The sequence below is a fragment of the Eucyclogobius newberryi genome, unplaced genomic scaffold (genome assembly GCF_026437365.1).
Source record: "Eucyclogobius newberryi isolate DKJ021-1_F unplaced genomic scaffold, fEucNew1.0.hap1 SCAF_4, whole genome shotgun sequence".
Lineage (NCBI taxonomy): Eukaryota > Metazoa > Chordata > Actinopteri > Gobiiformes > Gobiidae > Eucyclogobius > Eucyclogobius newberryi.
This window is the reverse complement of record NW_027316056.1, coordinates 23,577,309-23,594,194: the sequence shown is the minus strand read 5'-3', so window position 1 is coordinate 23,594,194 and position 16,886 is coordinate 23,577,309. Positions and strand designations below refer to the sequence as shown.

General features: G+C 41.3%; 4 protein-coding genes across 6 annotated transcripts in view; 2 read left to right on the top strand and 2 right to left on the bottom strand.

The window, feature by feature from the left end:
- The first annotated feature begins 3,092 nt into the window (after positions 1-3,092).
- Positions 3,093-5,374, top strand: lyl1 (LYL1 basic helix-loop-helix family member). 2 transcript variants are annotated; one of them, XM_072463180.1, is made up of 3 exons: positions 3,093-3,673; positions 4,215-4,309; positions 4,471-5,374. In XM_072463180.1, the coding sequence occupies exons 1-3, from the start codon at positions 3,093-3,095 to the stop codon at positions 4,983-4,985; spliced, it is 1,191 nt and encodes a 396-aa protein (XP_072319281.1). In that variant the 3' UTR covers positions 4,986-5,374. The 2 variants fall into 2 exon arrangements, with proteins under 2 accessions (XP_072319281.1, XP_072319280.1); XM_072463179.1 differs by having other exon boundaries at positions 4,468-5,374.
- A 1,558-nt stretch (positions 5,375-6,932) lies between these two features.
- Positions 6,933-13,230, bottom strand: LOC140377667 (uncharacterized). Of its 2 annotated transcripts, none has more exons than XM_072463155.1 (8): positions 13,114-13,230; positions 10,907-11,238; positions 10,721-10,831; positions 10,526-10,648; positions 9,591-9,924; positions 9,427-9,486; positions 9,004-9,338; positions 6,933-8,510 (listed from the first exon to the last, which is right to left on the bottom strand). In XM_072463155.1, exons 2-8 carry the CDS (start codon positions 11,234-11,236, stop codon positions 7,005-7,007), a joined length of 2,799 nt encoding a protein of 932 aa, XP_072319256.1. In that variant the 5' UTR covers positions 11,237-11,238; positions 13,114-13,230; the 3' UTR covers positions 6,933-7,004. The 2 variants fall into 2 exon arrangements, with proteins under 2 accessions (XP_072319256.1, XP_072319255.1); XM_072463154.1 differs by lacking the exon at positions 13,114-13,230 and adding an exon at positions 11,607-11,892.
- Positions 13,231-14,802: 1,572 nt separating this feature from the next.
- LOC140377677 (heme oxygenase-like) lies at positions 14,803-16,595 on the top strand. The gene is made up of 6 exons (XM_072463185.1): positions 14,803-14,851; positions 14,943-14,998; positions 15,089-15,200; positions 15,581-15,796; positions 15,887-16,159; positions 16,234-16,595. Exons 2-6 carry the CDS (start codon positions 14,949-14,951, stop codon positions 16,417-16,419), a joined length of 837 nt encoding a protein of 278 aa, XP_072319286.1. The 5' UTR covers positions 14,803-14,851; positions 14,943-14,948; the 3' UTR covers positions 16,420-16,595.
- plppr2b (phospholipid phosphatase related 2b) overlaps positions 16,347-16,886 on the bottom strand; it is a 177,060-nt gene continuing 176,520 nt past the window's right edge. Inside the window, exon 7 of the mRNA XM_072463184.1 lies at positions 16,347-16,471. Coding sequence (XP_072319285.1) covers positions 16,397-16,471 — 75 coding nt within the window. The 3' untranslated portion in view covers positions 16,347-16,396. The remainder of the gene's footprint in view (positions 16,472-16,886) is intronic.

Here is a 16,886-nt window from a genome sequence, read left to right as displayed (position 1 = left end):
ACCGCTTGCTGCATTGTTTGTCACTTTCTCCAAAACATACACTGCAAATAGTGTCTGAAACGATTTGGTTTCATTGATCTCTATTGGTCTGAACACAATAGTGTTTACGTGAGCTGAAGGAAGCTTAGCTACAGAATGACTCCTACATCATGACAGTACAATTGAGGACATACAATTCATTAATTGAATGGGACAGATGGTTGTCTAATAGTAATGAATCCTCCCCCGTGTAGCTGTTATATTGTAAAATATATAATACTAATCATGGATGCTTTATAGTGATTGACCAAACCTCTACAGATTTTATTACAGTCCCTTGTGTAGTTTTTAAATGTTACAGGCAAATGACAACAGCCGTGCAGGCCCCACGGTGCCACTGTGTGACCATGTGTGAACACAGCTGCACATCACACCTCACTACACCTCTGCAGTTTCCATGGGCTCTCTCCATTGACTGTATTTAAAGACCATATGGAACATGGCTAACATAAGATGATGAAGGTGCTGAGAGATTTGTTGACCAGTGGTGAAGCCCAGTGTTTTTGATCTTTCCCAGGACCCTGAAGGTCACATGTAAAGGTTTTGTGTTTGTATTAGAGACTGTCTAAGAGGGAAATGACTAAGAGAAGTATTCAGTGTGACCCTGACAGGAGAAAGACAGAGAAAGAAGGAAAAAAGACAGACACTCATCAATGAGTTCAAGGAAGGAAGGACATGAGCTGTTGAGGAAAGTTACCACGGTTACTATGGCTCCAGCAGAGAGAGGGCAGCCACTGGCACAGGTGTCTGAGAGGAGGGGGACTAACTTTGGCCTTAGAGGAGCAAAGACAAACAAGAAGTATTCATACAATTACTATATTACAATATACAAACAATACAACCCAATACTGAAGGTTGTAGTTTGTCTTCTTCCCAAAGAGTGTTGCCTTGTTCCATATAGGTCAAATGCAAAAAAAACAAAAAAGTATGAGAAATTACAATAAGAAGTCTTTGTGCATCAACTTGTACAAATTAGGAATTCTCACCCAAACTTGTTTCTGACATTGTGTCCTTGGGCAAGACACTTCTTCTTCCTTGCCTATGAATGGGAATGATGTGTATGAGTGAGTGGTGGTGGTGGCCGATGGCGCAGCTTTACTTCCCTCAGTCTTTCCCAGGGCAGCTGTGACTCCTGACCACATTGTTGTCGTGCCCTCTGAGGCTTGTCAAACTTGTAAAGCACAATATAAATGTAAGACATTATTAGTATTAGTGATTAAACCAACCCGGTAATTTACTTAAGCATAGACACAAATAGCAAATTACTGCTTGATTGTGTTACGAGCCATTGTGTCTAAATCTTCTGTATTTATATATTATAGTTGATATTTTTTTTTGGAAACAGGCCAGATCCTTTTGGTGAGTGACCATCAGCCTGGTGTGTGATGTGTGAAGTGTGCACGTATATGAACCTGTGTGTGTGCTGGTATTGGCATGGGGGGGGGGGGGGGGGGGGGGGTGCAGGTTGCTTATCTACGGCCCACAGGCAGCTTTTGAGGCTCTTATCAGCAGCCACCACATTGTACGAGTACATCCTCTTGTCCAGCAGGAGCGGAAAACTCTCCCCGCAGCCTGCTTCCCTCCCTCTCCGCACTCTCTCCAGCCTTGCATTTGCCAGAGCTGAGCTGAACGACTGGCAGTCCTCTAAAGCCTTGTGCCTTTCTGGCCAGCAGAGTGGCACAAGGCACAGACAGGAAAGTTAAAACGGAGAGTTAGAGGAAGAGGTGAAAATGACATATGGACTGAAGGGATGGTACGGCTGTTACTCTGTGTCTCTGATCAAACGGGCGACTTCACAACCCAAAAAGCGCCGGTGTAGGAAACTTGGTATCACCCAGTGTCTCAGTAAAATACATTTGAGGGTGTCATTCGCGTTGGGACACTGTGGCTCGTGGGTGACATCAGAGAGCGTCAGAGGGGACAAGCAGCAGAGGAGAGGGGACGACCTGAGGACAGCAGCCCACACCAAGACACAAAACAACAAAAGTCCTGAGCAATGCGAGAGAAACAACACTGGATACCACCACAATGAAGTAAGTACATTTTATTCAGTACATATTTGATGTGCCCTTCACATAATGCCATACCAATATTTATTTTAAATATTTGTAGCCTTTTTTTTTCCTTTTCAGATTATATATGAACTATTAATATAGGCATTATAGATTAAAAAAATAACACATTATGTTACTTGTAATATAGTATTTCATAATGAATAGATATAAACCTTATTGTCGGGGGGAAAGTACATTGTAAAAATGCAGTATCAAATACAGAATGTGTTTGTGTATTTATATTTGTTTATACCCCAATTAAATCTAATCAAACATTTGCTGGTTGTTTTTATAAAACGGCATAATTTAAGACTAAAAGGAGGAACTCTCAAAAAAGACAGAACAGGAACAATTCTGACTGCAACACTTTTAAGACTGTGGTTCCATTGTATAGATACTTCCAGTGAATATGATATGGTTCAGTCAGATGATTCACAATATATACATTTTAAGGGGGGCTTAAAGGAAGAAAAATACTATATAACAAATGAATATGCAATTTTAGGATTGTTTTGGGACACATTTCCAATCAACTTGTGTACTTCCTATTATAGCTTGTAAATTAACAAAAAAAAAATCTTCCTTTTGTCCAACAGATACTTTGATATAAATCGTTGGAATTTTTGGGAAATCTGGAATTACTGCTGGGATTCAGACTAATTTACCGGAGGTCTCTACAAATGATCCGTATGGAAAAGGACGCATCAACCCGACAACAACATGGAATCAGTCATTTCTGTGAACATACTACTGTCACTAGAGGATGAGGAGATAAAGGACATATTTCAGATGGTGTTGACAATGTGATACGATCTCAAGTGGGAGAACTTATGAGGGATTTTTTTATTGGGTGGGAATTGTTTACTTTTTTACTAATATAGTAGTATTTGCTGAATCAACACAGATATGTTCAAGCAACATCATGGTGGCTTTCAGTGATTCTCAAAGACACAACACATTAATATGATTTCCACACTCACCCAGTGTACATGAAGAAACATGATGGAGAAACAACGTGCCATCAGCCCTCCTGCATCGTCCTCTGACCTGCCCTGCCCCTCACACGGATCAGGGGGGCGTGTTCCATTCCACAATGAGACGTCAACTCAGTCAGAGCCCATCAGCCCCCGACCTTTGGACAACGCAGAACATAAAGACCATGTCACTGCAAATGAACCACTGGCCCGCCAAAAGAGAGACACTGCACTCACAGGCGACAAGGTCATGGAGGCTAAAGGAGAAAAGAAACCAAGGCTGAGGTCTCACGTTACTCCTAATGGGACACGATCCTCTCCGCCGCCACTGCTCCCCGCTCCAATCAAAACATCCCCACTGCGCCCTGAGCTGCCGTCGACCTCGTCTCCTCTTCCTCCTCACATTCCCGTGATCAACCTGGGACACACTAAGCCTCCTCTGCCCCTGACTACTCTGCACCCCATCCCCAACCTGCTGCCAGGCCTGCACACAGACCCACGCAGAGGACAAGAGGCCGGGCCTGGGCTCAGTAGTGGGGGTCTGGGTGGATCGTCTGGAGTTTTGTTGTCTCAACAGTACACACCTGTGCACGCCTTCTTCACCAGGTAACCCTTTGTCTATATTTTTAACTTACAGGCAGAGGTATGCAACGCAATATTAACCAACATTCATATACTGCAATTGAGGCAGATGCAAATTGTAATTCATGTTTTGCATTTATTGCTTCATTGGCAAAGCAAGGTCAAAAATGTGTATAGAGAGAAAATAGGCGTAAAGAGCAGACCCCTCACTACGGAGTTATCTACTTACATTTAATTAAATTTCACTAACATATATGTATATATATTTAACTTAAAATTTACTGTATTTATATTTATATTTATTTTAGTTTTTGGGGGTGGACACCAGAGCTATGCAAAATCTCTTGAATGAGATTTTAATTATGTTCCTGAGATTTATAGCAGGATGTGATTGGTGAAGGTGGAACATGCGGGGATTGGATTTTAATTTTACTCTTTAAATTTTTAGAACAGACAGAAATGAGGCAAATTAATAATACACATTAGTTTGCAATTTTGAATATTTGTTTCTGTTTTCACTGTGTCAGATGCTCAATGTAACGTGTTTGCACATGTTCTTCTCCAGCACTTACTTTGGGCCTTCAGGGGGAGGCTTTGGTGTCATCGCCAATAGCCGGAGGAGAAGACCATCCTCACTCTATGAGGTTGAAATAAATGAATGTTAGTATCTATATGTTAGGAAATAATGAAACGAATTACCACAATAAATAGATTACATTTTGAATAATTTATAGACCCATTCTGTCATAACCGTAATCAATTAATTCTACAGTGAAATAATATTTTTGAGGCCTAACAATTGTTGTTCTGTGCTTTAGCAGGCCCTCCACAGAAGCTAGCTCGACGTGTCTTCACTAACAGCCGCGAGCGCTGGAGGCAACAAAATGTCAACGGGGCCTTTTCAGAGCTGAGAAAACTCATCCCTACTCATCCTCCAGACAAGAAGCTCAGTAAGAACGAGATCCTGCGCCTGGCCGTCAAATACATCCACTTCCTGGTAGCTCTTCTTAATGACCAGTCCCTGGACGGGGGCGAGGGGGGCAGGACAGAGGATGGGACAGTGGTACTAAGACAGGACTCTAACAAAGTGAGCAGCCCATGCCCCACCCCTCCCTCAGGCTCCCTGCCCTCAGACCCTCCCACCTTAACCATGGCTCACAGGAACTCTACAGACGCCGTCATCGCTCTGGCAAACTCCCCAGCATCCTCCAGTTGCTATGGAGACACAGACAGCGAGGAAAGCTTTGGGGGGAAGAGCTCTTTGGTGAACCACAGCATTTTGACAAAGGTCAAAGGTCAGATGAGGCTGGTGCCATCTACAAATGATGAGCGATGACACTTAGGACATGGCATGAATGAAGCTGAGCCCACGGAGAGAACAGAGCCTTAATGGTGGACAGCAACGTAAGGATCATCACCACTGGACTTTTTAACAGGGCAATCATTTTGGCATGTAATAAGATGAATTGGTAATCGTTTGTAACTTTTAGGAATAGGCATGGCATGACTAGGAAAAAGGTCAACACCAGTAGCATATTCACTATGATGGTAAAATTATTTCCAATTTTGTGCATGATGAAGAAAAAAACATGTTTGGCAGTGTATCAATAATATTTTAATAACAATGGAACGTATGGACATTATTAGCAAAGTCAAATCTGTATGTTGGTTTTCAAACTATCACACACCAGACCGAAATAAAATGTTGGAGTTTGCTGTTCCTTATTTGACATCCTCTTATTTTGCTCCAACAGAACGCTTTTGGTCAGCAATACTTCTTAAGTATGCAAACTCTTAAGTGCAAGAGTTTGCAGTTTTACTCTTAGGCAACAAATACATTTAAGTGGTTAAGAAATCTAAACGCATACATCCAAATGCCTCTCGCTCAGGCAGAAGGGTACAATGTCATGCTGTCTGCAAAGAAATGTGACAGATTAATAAATCCAAAGTGAGAACAAAGTAATACAATTCAATGCCTTGTTCAAGCATTGTTGTACAGTTGACTGTAAATGGGCCTAACACTGTGGTGGGTGTTTAGGATGTGATGATTTATGTAACAGTACACATGTGGTTGTCAGGGTGGAAGTGGGATGCGGGATGTGGTTTAACATCATGCAGAACTGTTGTGAGGGGTCGTGGTGAGGTGCCGGCCAGGTTTACAGTTAGTGCTGTCTCTCACTGATGGCCAACGGGCAAAGAATCAAGAGGAGTGAAGACAGAAGCCACCAGGATGTACCCAAAACCTCTGCGCCACAAAACAGGAAGAGGGATTTCACAATGTCTATGACTGTCCGTTCTATCTGTTCTTCTGGAAACCCACAGAATTGCACAAGGACATAGGGTCAACAAAATGTGAATTAGAAAATATAAAATGAGTGTTAGGTTAGAGTGGTTGACCAATGTATCATAGTAAAAGAGGCCTAAAGTGCTGATTGTGACCAGCATGAGCCTTGCCAAACTCTGCGGCAGGTCTTTGCCACTTTGTACACGCACTGGCGCGCGCATACACGCACGCACGCACGCACACACACACGCACACACACACACACACACACACACGCACACACGCACACACACACAATGATTTATTTGAATTGGGACAGATACAAAAACATTGACTAACTGTAACACAGCAGCCTGATGCGTGCATCACAGTCCTTATAGCCTGAGCTAATTCGCAGCACTTGTCCCTAGAAGAGCTTTGCACACACAAATAAAGGACACAGATATGTACAACATTAGGACATGGACAAGAAAAGATATATTAGACACTCATTAAACATGAGTGCAGTGCTGCTGCTGGCACATCCTGGATTTAGTTTATTACATTTTGTTATAGCGCATCTTGGGGACATTACATTGATTTTTATTTCCTGAATCAATCCAACCATAATTACTACTTGCCTAACCTTAACCCATTTTAAACTATATCTTAACTTTTTCTAATGTCATGATGCAAGTGTAATGTGTTTATAGGGTTTAGTCCCCACAATGTGATAAATACCTCTCCACACATACAAACATACATTTCAACATGTTCGGGGGGGTTTGGGAACTTGTTGAAATAAAAATATGTTGGGACAGCGAGATGAAGTTTCATTATGGTACGAATTATGAAAAATATTTGACTCAAAAAATGAATACTGTAAATATAATTCTTTATTTCATGTAAAAGCTGTTGTGTAACACATGGACAGAAATATTTGTGGTTAAGTTATTTAATCATTTATAAATTTGTGCATATCAAAAAGAGGTTATCCAACTCGAAACACCATTCTTATACATTTACTCATACGTTTTTATTCATTCTGCTGAAAATAGTTGTGTACAAATGCACATAGAAAATTACTTTTTTTTATTCCTGCTTATACATTCTCTCGCCACTTTTTACAAAAGATTCAACAGACTTGCTCACATTTCTGTCCACATTACCAACTTCTGAGTGTTCCAAAGTTTTTTTATTTCCCATCTTGCGTCTGCCCACTTCAGTTAGTGCAGACCCCACTCCTGCCCCAATAGCGCCCCCTATCACACCTCCAAGGAACACACCAAGCACCAGTCCTAGCACAGCTCCTGCAATCACCACCTTTGGCACCTGTTTGGCAGTCTGGCCTATTTTCTCCCACACTGGACTTTCGGCTACCATTTTGGCCCCTGCTTTGGTTCCTGACCCCAACTTCCCCCACACTGGACTTTCTACCACCATTTTGGCTCCAGTTTTAGCCCCTGAGCCCATCTTTCCCCATACAGGACTTTGAGCCAGGTTCTTTGCTCCAGTCCCAAGGCCAGATCCGAAGCGTACAGAGTTCCTTGCAACTAAATGGGCCCCAGATTTGGCCCCAGAACCAACTTTTTCCCAAACCGGACTGGCTGCTGCCGCTTTAGCCCCCGATCCCACCCAAGCAGACCCATCTACAACCACTTTGGGAATTCTACCTCCAACTGCTTTGGAAATCTGTTCTTTTCTAGCTCCCACTTTTCCCCAAACAGAACTATCCACAACCATCTTCTGAACACTTTGTGCATTGCGGCCAACATTCTCCCACACTGGACTCTTTTTAACAGATTCTGCTCCTTTACTGACCCACATGGAGCCATCTGACATTAGGTGGGGCAACATCTTCATACCTGACTCCATCCTGTCTCTGACGCACTGGAGCAGCGATGGTGAAAAGTTAGAGGGTAAAACTGGAGGAAGGCTCTCAATATCCATTGTGCTTACACTCTTTTCTGCTTCATCCCTTGTCTCTTCAGTGATTACCTCCTCCTCTAGCGGCTGCATGTACGAGAAAGAGCGTCGTTTTTCAGAGTTAAGCAGCCTTAAGTCTCCTTGTCTGTTAAGTTCCTGTTTTAACCCTCTCTGCTCTCTGGCTATCTCAAGCTGCTTTTGCCTCACTTTGTCTTCCGCCTCCTGAAAAGCAGGTGAGGAGTAGTACTGTCCTCCTGCCTCCACAACTGTCCGATCTACCATCTCAAGCAGCTCAGCCACATTGCTTGCACCTTTGCCTACTTCCATAATGTGAAATCTGTCTATACACTTCTCCACCACATTTAAAAGATCAGGCCTCTCACTGGAAATATATGCTTCAACACTTTTGTTTTGGACTTTTCCGCTCTCCTTGAGGCGGTCTGAAAAGGTAAAGACGGCTACAGTGTGTTTCTTAACAGCATCAGTGCCGAATACACTGCCCATAGCTTGGAGAGCCTGCAGTTCAGTTTTGGCTGGCTGGTCCACAGGGATGCACATTAGGAAGGCATGTGGTCCGGGGCTCGACAGAGTGACGCATGAAGAGATCTGAGCCCGCACCTCATCCGGGGTCTTCTCAGAGTTAAACCAGTCTGGGGTGTCCACTACAGCCACCTACAGGTAACATTTGTTTAAGTACATAAAAGACAAATTGCAATTTAAAAAATGCTAAAGTAGTGTTTAAAAAACGATGTAGTTTTCTGGTGGATCCTCCACTAAAACCTTTTATTCCCCATGGAGAGGTTATTGTTTTACTTGGACAGTTCCACAGATTGGCAATCTCCAGGGAGATATGCAGGTGACATCACTAAACCAAGCAAACATTTTTTTGGTGGTAAATACACCTGTATTTGTATAATACGTTTTACCATACTGTGGAACATTCTAAGTTCAATGATGTCGAGTCAAACAGGGGACAAACCCTCCATCAGAAGACTTGCACAGTGCACATTTAATTATGGCATTTGACTTTCATAGACTTCATAGAGAATATTATTTTTTGTTATTAATTGTTCATTGCTAAGTTTGAAAATGTGTAAAAACCACAAAAAAGTTTTTACAGAAAGAACGTGTAACTTAACTGCTATTAAACTTTAAAATGACAAACCTTTCTCCCATAGACTTCGGCCCTCTTCTTCACACAGTCCTGTGTAACCTGGTCTAGTCTGAAGGCCTCATGGCCCAGGATACAGTTTCCCACAGAGCTCTTCCCTGCTCCGGACCGTCCCACCAACACCAGGCGCAGGTCTGAGGACCGTAAGCCAGACGAGGAGGCAGAGTGGGCAGAGGAGGCAGAGTGGGCAGAGTGGGCAGAGGGGGCAGAGGCTGGAGTGAAGGCAAAGGCAGGCTTAGACGCAGAGGGTGAAGCAGGAGACGAAGTGAAGACAGATGAAGGTGACACTTCAGGAGATCTTTCTTCAAAGCTGTTTACTCTGTGGTAAACTGAAAATGCAACAGTTTAGATAATGTGATTATGTAGTATAATTTATATGAAGTGTGACAAATTTGAATAAGGTAAGCTGGAACTTACAAGTGCTGGTAATTTTCGGTGTAGATTTGGTCTCAGACATTTGTGAGAGAACAGCACCCTCTGCAGACAGAAGAGTGAAATGCCAGTTATGAGATCTGGAGTTACTTTAAATTACTGCCAAATTATTTCCTTTCAGAATTGGTAATTAACACAAATGGAGTTACCTGTGTTTAATTTAAAACTGGGAGTCCTTGGGAATGGCTGGTGGTCCACTTGTTGCTCTTGTGCAGGAGTTGAATAGAGCCCGTTAGACGCTTGTTGCGCGTCCACTCGGCCCTCAAAACTGTCCCCCTCTCTGCTGACTCTCTCCATCACAGGGCTGACGGTGCTTTTCATGTCGGTGTCAGCACCAAACACGCTGGGGATGCTCCGTCTTTGCAGTTCTCTTTTAGCTCTGTAGCTTTCCATCAGCTCACGTTTTCTTTCCTGTATTTTTTTCTCAAACTCGCGCTCCTCGGCTGTTTTGTGAAAGCCGTCTGTCCGCACCACAGCGTCCACCTAAACAGAGCAAGGTTTGAAAACATGTCTCCATTAGTTATCATAAAATAGGTCATTTGGTATTAAATTAAACAGTTTAATAATATCTACATTATTGTACTGGAGTTATTTTTATATCCAGACTGTGGCTGGGGACCACAGGGACACTCACAACTTGATCAAATACCCGCAACGATAATATAATGTGATATTCTAAAATATGTCAACATTTTTTTAGGGAACCCAATATATTTTAGCAACGTTTTTATTTTTGATAAATATTTGTGAATATGTAGAATATATTGCATAAACAAGTTTTTTTAAATCTCTAAATAAGTAACTTAATTTGGCAAAAATGATTTATTACATATAAAATATTACGGCAATATATCAATACAGCAGCCCATGATATAGATACTGCGTCAACAAATGTAGTATCATGATAGAGTCACTATTTTGGCACACCCATAATCTAAACCAGTTCTGTGTCTGGGTGTAACGATCAAACTCTTAAACATGCAGGTACAGTCTCTCTGTAAACTAAAACTGATCAGCATGAGTCCCAATAGTCTTTAAAAAAGCTATTCATGATAAAGATAAAAGATGTATCATATGTTTTTACCTTGTCCAGAAGTTGTCGGACTTGCATCCTGTCTCCTCTGTGGCGGTTATTGATCACATGACATCTCCCATTGCAACGTTCAAGTATCTGTTTCAGACCTGGCGGTTCCTTCTTAATGTATTCCTATAGAGAAAATAACATTTCTCTCAATCTATCTGTCTTTGTATTACATTTACCAATTCTTAACTTCAATACCTCCAAAGTCTTTCCAATCAAATAGTCTCCACATGTGAACAAGATCAGCGTGTGATTCATAACATCTTCCCCAAGCATCCGCTCAAGCTCTGCAGGTACCAGAGATTCCATCTGAGGGAACAGAAAGAGAAGGATTTAACCCAAGTCAAGTGAAACATCATTATAAACCAAACTCAAATGGCCAACCTCTGTGAACTGGAAGACAGGAATAAGCAGGAGAATGACATGTGGTCCAGGTGCCAGCATCAGCACGGCTTTCTCTGTCTCTTTTCGGATGCTCTCGTCCATTTGTCCTCCACTCCAGTACCATCTCGGGGCCTCCACCACGGTGACTCTCCTGCCCTCTACAGAGCCCTGCCGGTGGACCAGGCCCCTGGACGTGCTGAGGGAATGGGGAGCCTGCTGGTCCAGAATGGTGTCTGCTGAGGAAGTCTTTCCACAGCTGATGTTCCCCACAAGAAAAAGCCTGAGCTCTGGGGACGAGTCACCATTGTTCCCAGTAAAGTGACCACTCATAACTGAAGAAATAAAAAAATGCTTGATTAGATATTATTAGTATTTACTAGAAAGGTTTCATCCTCTGATCTTATTCATCGATTTGACAATACATACTTTTCACGCTGATAAAAAAGCACACCTCACCAGTCCTGTTCAACAACATTGTTTGGAATGATGGTAAAATCCTTATCTACATTATCTACAAAATGCACATTCTAGACCAAATATGTGTCTTTATACATTTACAAGGCAATGACAGAACACTATTTAGAAACGTAGTTTCAACAAATACTTAAACGTGACCTCCACAAAGCTAATTTACACAGTATTTCTGAGTAACACACTCATTGACTTTAGTTCATTGTAAATACATTTTAACAGTACTTACTGTTGCGCGTTCAGTCTGGGGGTTGCCTGACAGTGGATGACTTTTCCTCCTCACAAAAATCATAAAAAACAACTGGCTCTGATAAGCAGTGAAAGGACAGTGCCAGTCCCACCACTCCCAGTGTGAACAAATGTGGACAGACGGCAGGTATTTTCATGCACAACAGGTTTCTGCGTTGTGCTGGCCACAGAACATTCCTTAAAAGGGGTGGAGTAGGTGTATCCTTAGGCACCAGTGAATCATATTACCTTACAAACACGCCCTTTCATGTGTCAAAACATATTAAGCGACTGACAGGTGGATAGAAGACAAAATTGTACTTCGAGCCGTGGCGCAGCTAGAATTTTTTTTCCTTTCTTTTTTCTCTCTTTAAACGATGATCTACCTGCATGTGAAACAATGGGGCCTGGTTATCTTTCCTCATTTTACATCAAACATTAACAAATTAAAAGTGATTTTGTGTATGTTTCAGTACCCTCCAGTTGCAATATAAAAGAATTGTTCGCAGCATGATTAAAATTCCTTTGACCTTTTCATTATCTCATATAGGTTTCTCCACTCAGACCAGAGTCTACCAGACTGAGCCAAGCGTTCAAGTTTCAAACGCATGAAAGACAATAATCCATTAAGTGTCATTACTTAACTCTCAAAAGAGGGGGGAAACATTTGTAGAGTTTCCATAAGGATTTTCTCTCAGGAAAGAGAAGGGCACACTGGGTAAGAGAATTTCTTGATTTTAGTAAAACAATGACAAAAGTCTGTCGACATCTCCTGTTTTAGACCATAAACGCAAGCGTATGTCTCTCTCTTCTCCTTTTTGTCCCCCTTGGGCGCAGATTCAGCTCATGGTGGCATTATTATTTATCAAACATACAAACTAATGGGCCAAATCCACTGTAATTAATACCCTAAATTAAAATGGCCTGTTTGGCTGAAAGTCATTGTCAAACTAGACTTGCAGGGACTATGAATTCCCCCCCCCCCAAAAAGTTATGTAAGTAAATAACTGAATTAATGAATTATATATTTGTATAAATCATCACTATCCGTCACTGGTGGGTATCAAACGAAATCCTTAAAAAGTTCCTGCCACTAGTCATTTTACGAGATGATTGTCTATGTAAGCAAAATGATAGCTTATGTGGGCAGAATTTAAACAAAATAATACACTTAGGTGGTCATTTCTGAAAGAGTAGAACCATATGGCTAATAGTGGACAGTTCTATAGAAAATGTTTAAACAAATTGTCTAAATTAATAAACTCTAGTCAAAGAAGTGACAAAGGAAAGTTAAAAGATTAAATGCATTAACTTCTCTACTGCAAAATGAGATGTCAGACGATGTGTGCTTTATTTAAATTAGGTCAGTCTAAACACAAGAGGTCATCCTTTTACTCACAGCCCAGGCATCAAGTAGGACACATTTTCCAGAGTGGGGTCCTTAAAAACGTATTATATAAGGGGTTTGTGTGCGGCATGCATGTGTACTGAAGACATGTGAGACTTACCACAGTGTGTTCTAAACAGCCCTGCAGCTCTGGGACGTGTGAGCTGAGGGACATCAGAGGAGCCAGGGTGCACAGCAGAGCGTCCAGCAGGACAGACAGACTGGTAGACACGCACACCAGTTTCTGTCAACACAAGCACATGATACTTTGAGTCAACATTTATGTGTTTTATGCAAACAGTAATGTTCATGTTGACAGAGTCTGTTCTGTCGCTGAAGCAAAGCACTTGCATCTGTTTCTTGTAGGTAATGTCCAATGAGTAAGAGTGATTCGCCCAGTAGGTGCATGTGTGCAGCGGCACAGGCAGGATCATTCTCACAACCTCCCGTTAGAGCTGAGGACGTGAGAGTGTCCTGGCCCGAGGGCATAAGTCTGAAGGCCGGAAGAGGATCAGGAAAGCAAACACAAATAGAGCCAGGACTGTCCAGCTCTGGGGATGACGAAAGGAGAGCTGCCTGTGTCATTGTACTTCCCAACATGGAGACATCTGCCTATAATGAAGAATAAAAGTAAAGTCAAGAAGTAGTAACCCTAAATTATGGTTCAATATACATTTAAAATGTAACCTTTTCCCCCTCTGTCTCTGTAATTCTCCTGAGAAAGGGGCCAGAGTCTGTCCCAAGGTCAGACTCATCAGAATCTGAAAACTTTTTGTTACCACAGAATATTATTTACATATAAACTATATATATAGATACATTACACATTTGTAGAGGCTCTCTCCATAGCACACCCACACACTGTCAGCTGTATCATATTTGAATGCGGATCCTACCGTGACAGCAGGTTTATTCATCTCTGTGTTGATCTTTATTCAAATCCAAGTAGAAGTGAATCATTCTGTGCCCGTTTACATTGCAAAAAATAACCATGGAAAGTATCTTACAGGGGGCACTGAAGTACTTACAGGGGGGACTGAAGTACTTTCTGTGTATTTCTTCATTAGACGATTAATGATTAAACTCGTCGCACCTGTTTTGACTGGGTCGACTGTTTTATCTGACAAAGCTGAGCTCAGCGCTTTCAGGTTCACACCATTCACAGTGTAGGCTGTAGGCTCACTCATACGGGTTTGATCCACCTATTAATAATAGAAATAAAAATAAATAAAAATAATATAATTAGTTACCTGCCTACTTCCAGGATTAAGCAAAACTTTTTTTTTTTTTTTATATAATTATTTTTAGGTCACATTGGTGCAATGAACAATACTAACCATCTTAAATTAAACTCTTTATTGTCCAAAACTATTTTTTAACAAGAAAAGTGAGTTGGCCCAATGATGCTTATTATTATTATTTGCCAAAAGCACAGACTGTATAGACAAAATAACCATGTGGCAATGTCCTTGATTACTCATTCTTTGAACATTTCCTCTGTTGACCCAGTAGAAAGTCCAGAGTCACGTTAAGCCTCAGCTCCTCCTCTCTTCTCTCGTCTGTGTTTCTCTGCAGAGTCAGGCTTAGCACTGGTGGCTCCTCCCTGAAGTTTTCCAGAGGAACTTACTCATGGTAACTCCTCTGGCCGTCCCACTCATTCCCAAAGCTGCTGTCTCATGTTAACCCTGCAGGATGCTGAATCATGTTTAGCTCAGGCTTGTGGCAGTGATTTCCTGTTTTCTCTTTCAGCCGAGGGAGGAGACAAGAGGACTATAAAGAGAGAGGCTGGAGTGTGGACAAAGCAGTGAGGCAGAGCATCTGAGCACGTGAACAACAAGGGGAAGACTGAGTTGGAACTGGTAGGAATAATTTCTGTTTATATATATATTTCATATTCATGCACACACACACACTTTTTTTTTTTTAAACTTTAACTTTTTTTTTTTACAGAAAACAATGGAGACGGACAAGAAATTAGTGTCATCAGCCGAGCTAATAACAGAGAGGTCAGGTCCAACTGCTTGTGACATTTATCTTAATCATACAGCTCAGAATCGTGCATGTAAATCTAACCACATTGTCACTTCTCTGATCAGGGATCTGTCTGAACAAATCAAAACATCAACCAGGGACAGTCACGTGAGAGCAGAAAACACTGAGCTGATGCTGAGCTTCCAAAGGGGGCAGGTCACCTTACCACAGTACAAGGTAAAACTATCAGATTCATAATGTGTCTTTTTTAGGAGCGTTTGCCCATCCACTTACTCAAAAAGTCGGCAGTTTAATTCCAGCTCCGACCAGTGAATTCACAGGCCTTGTATTTGGTGTGATTGGTGAAATATGGCGCTTTAGCCTCAATTGTGTCTGTCCCAGTGAATGAAAAATGCAATGTAAAGCATCCTGGAGTGTGCAATGAGCTTAAAATCATTCAAAGGCGTTATTATTATTATTATTATTATTATTATTATTATTATTATTATTATTATTATTATTATTATTATTATTATTATTATTATTATTATTATTATTATTATTAAAGCCATGACTCTACCATATCAACAGCTTGTAACATAGATTTCTCTGCACAGCTTCTATTATGCTCTCTGCATGAAATCTACACTGCATTGGAAGAAGAAATGGACAGGAACTGTGAGCATCCCTGTGTTGCACCAATCTACTTCCCTTCTGAACTCGCCCGACTGGAGTCTATCGAGAAGGACCTGGCATTCGTCTATGGACCCGAGTGGAGAGAAAAGATGGAAGTCCCAGCTGCAACTAAAAGATACAGCCACAGACTCAGACAGGTACAAAAGAATCGTCCAAATGAAAAAAGTATTCTTGATATACTAACAAATATAAGACTAAGACTAACATGCATTTTCCTTATCCACCAGATCGGTAAAGACAGCCCAGAGTTATTAGTCGCCCACGCGTACACACGTTACCTCGGTGACCTGTCGGGGGGTCAGGTGCTTGGTCGAATTGCACAGAAGTCAATGGGGCTCAAAAGTTCTGATGGCCTCTCTTTCTTTGCCTTCCCTGGCGTGTCCAGCCCTAACCTGTTCAAACAGTTGTACCGCAGTCGCATGAACAGCATAGAGCTCACAGAGGAGGAGAGGGAGCGCGTGCTGGACGAGGCGTGCACAGCGTTTGAGTTAAACATACAGGTAAGGACTCAATCGCCCTTTCAATGATTAATGTCAAATGTACTGTACATAACGTCCGCCCTGTCGTCGTGCAGGTGTTTGATGGCTTGCAGACCTTGTTAAGTCAACTGGTAGATAAGGAGAACATGTCAGAGTCCACACAGGTGAACAGCACAGCACATATGCAGAAACATGTCATCAGTGTTTTCCCACGGTTACGAATGTTTGTGGGATTATTTGTAGCTTTGGTCACTGTCACTATGGGAGTATATGCCTATTAGTTGTTTTTTTTACTCCAATGTAATTTACTGTTCTGTAATTATTGTAGTATATCTCTTTATTTTAACATTATTTTCCTATTTTTTTATAATCTGTTGTCTGTGCAAGTAATGAATAATTGAATGAATATGTGCAATATTGTGTAAATATCTCATTAAAATGTTTTTTTCATACCTGTTTTACTTTGCATTATTCATTAAGCGCTGATTAAAGAACCAAGGGACAATACAAATATTTCAATATTGCTCAAGTTGCCTAGAAATGCAAAAACATTTTGAAGCAGTCAAATATAAGATATACCATAATTATATGAATATGACATATTATATTTTATTAAAACATTAACTTTCAATCATTTTTTATCTTAATTTCTTTCTTTATAGTTTCACCTGGCAGGTCAGTGAGAACACTCAACAATGACAAGATATGTAGAAGGAAAGATATTTCAAATCAACTATTGCTGTCATTG

Coding starts and splice junctions, on each gene's coding strand:
- LOC140377667 (XM_072463155.1), bottom strand. CDS start 11,236: ATGAGTGGTCACTTTACTGGGAACAATGGTGACTCGTCCCCAGAGCTC. Junction 9,487..9,590: donor CAGTTTTAAATTAAACACAG/GTAACTCCATTT, acceptor TTCTGTCTGCAG/AGGGTGCTGTTCTCTCACAA. Junction 8,511..9,003: donor CCGAAGTCTATGGGAGAAAG/GTTTGTCATTTT, acceptor TGTTACCTGTAG/GTGGCTGTAGTGGACACCCC.
- LOC140377677 (XM_072463185.1), top strand. CDS start 14,949: ATGGAGACGGACAAGAAATTAGTGTCATCAGCCGAGCTAATAACAGAG. Junction 15,201..15,580: donor TCACCTTACCACAGTACAAG/GTAAAACTATCA, acceptor TTCTCTGCACAG/CTTCTATTATGCTCTCTGCA. Junction 15,797..15,886: donor ACAGCCACAGACTCAGACAG/GTACAAAAGAAT, acceptor CTTATCCACCAG/ATCGGTAAAGACAGCCCAGA.
- lyl1 (XM_072463179.1), top strand. CDS start 3,093: ATGATGGAGAAACAACGTGCCATCAGCCCTCCTGCATCGTCCTCTGAC. Junction 3,674..4,214: donor GTGCACGCCTTCTTCACCAG/GTAACCCTTTGT, acceptor GTTCTTCTCCAG/CACTTACTTTGGGCCTTCAG. Junction 4,310..4,467: donor TGAGGTTGAAATAAATGAAT/GTTAGTATCTAT, acceptor TCTGTGCTTTAG/CAGGCCCTCCACAGAAGCTA.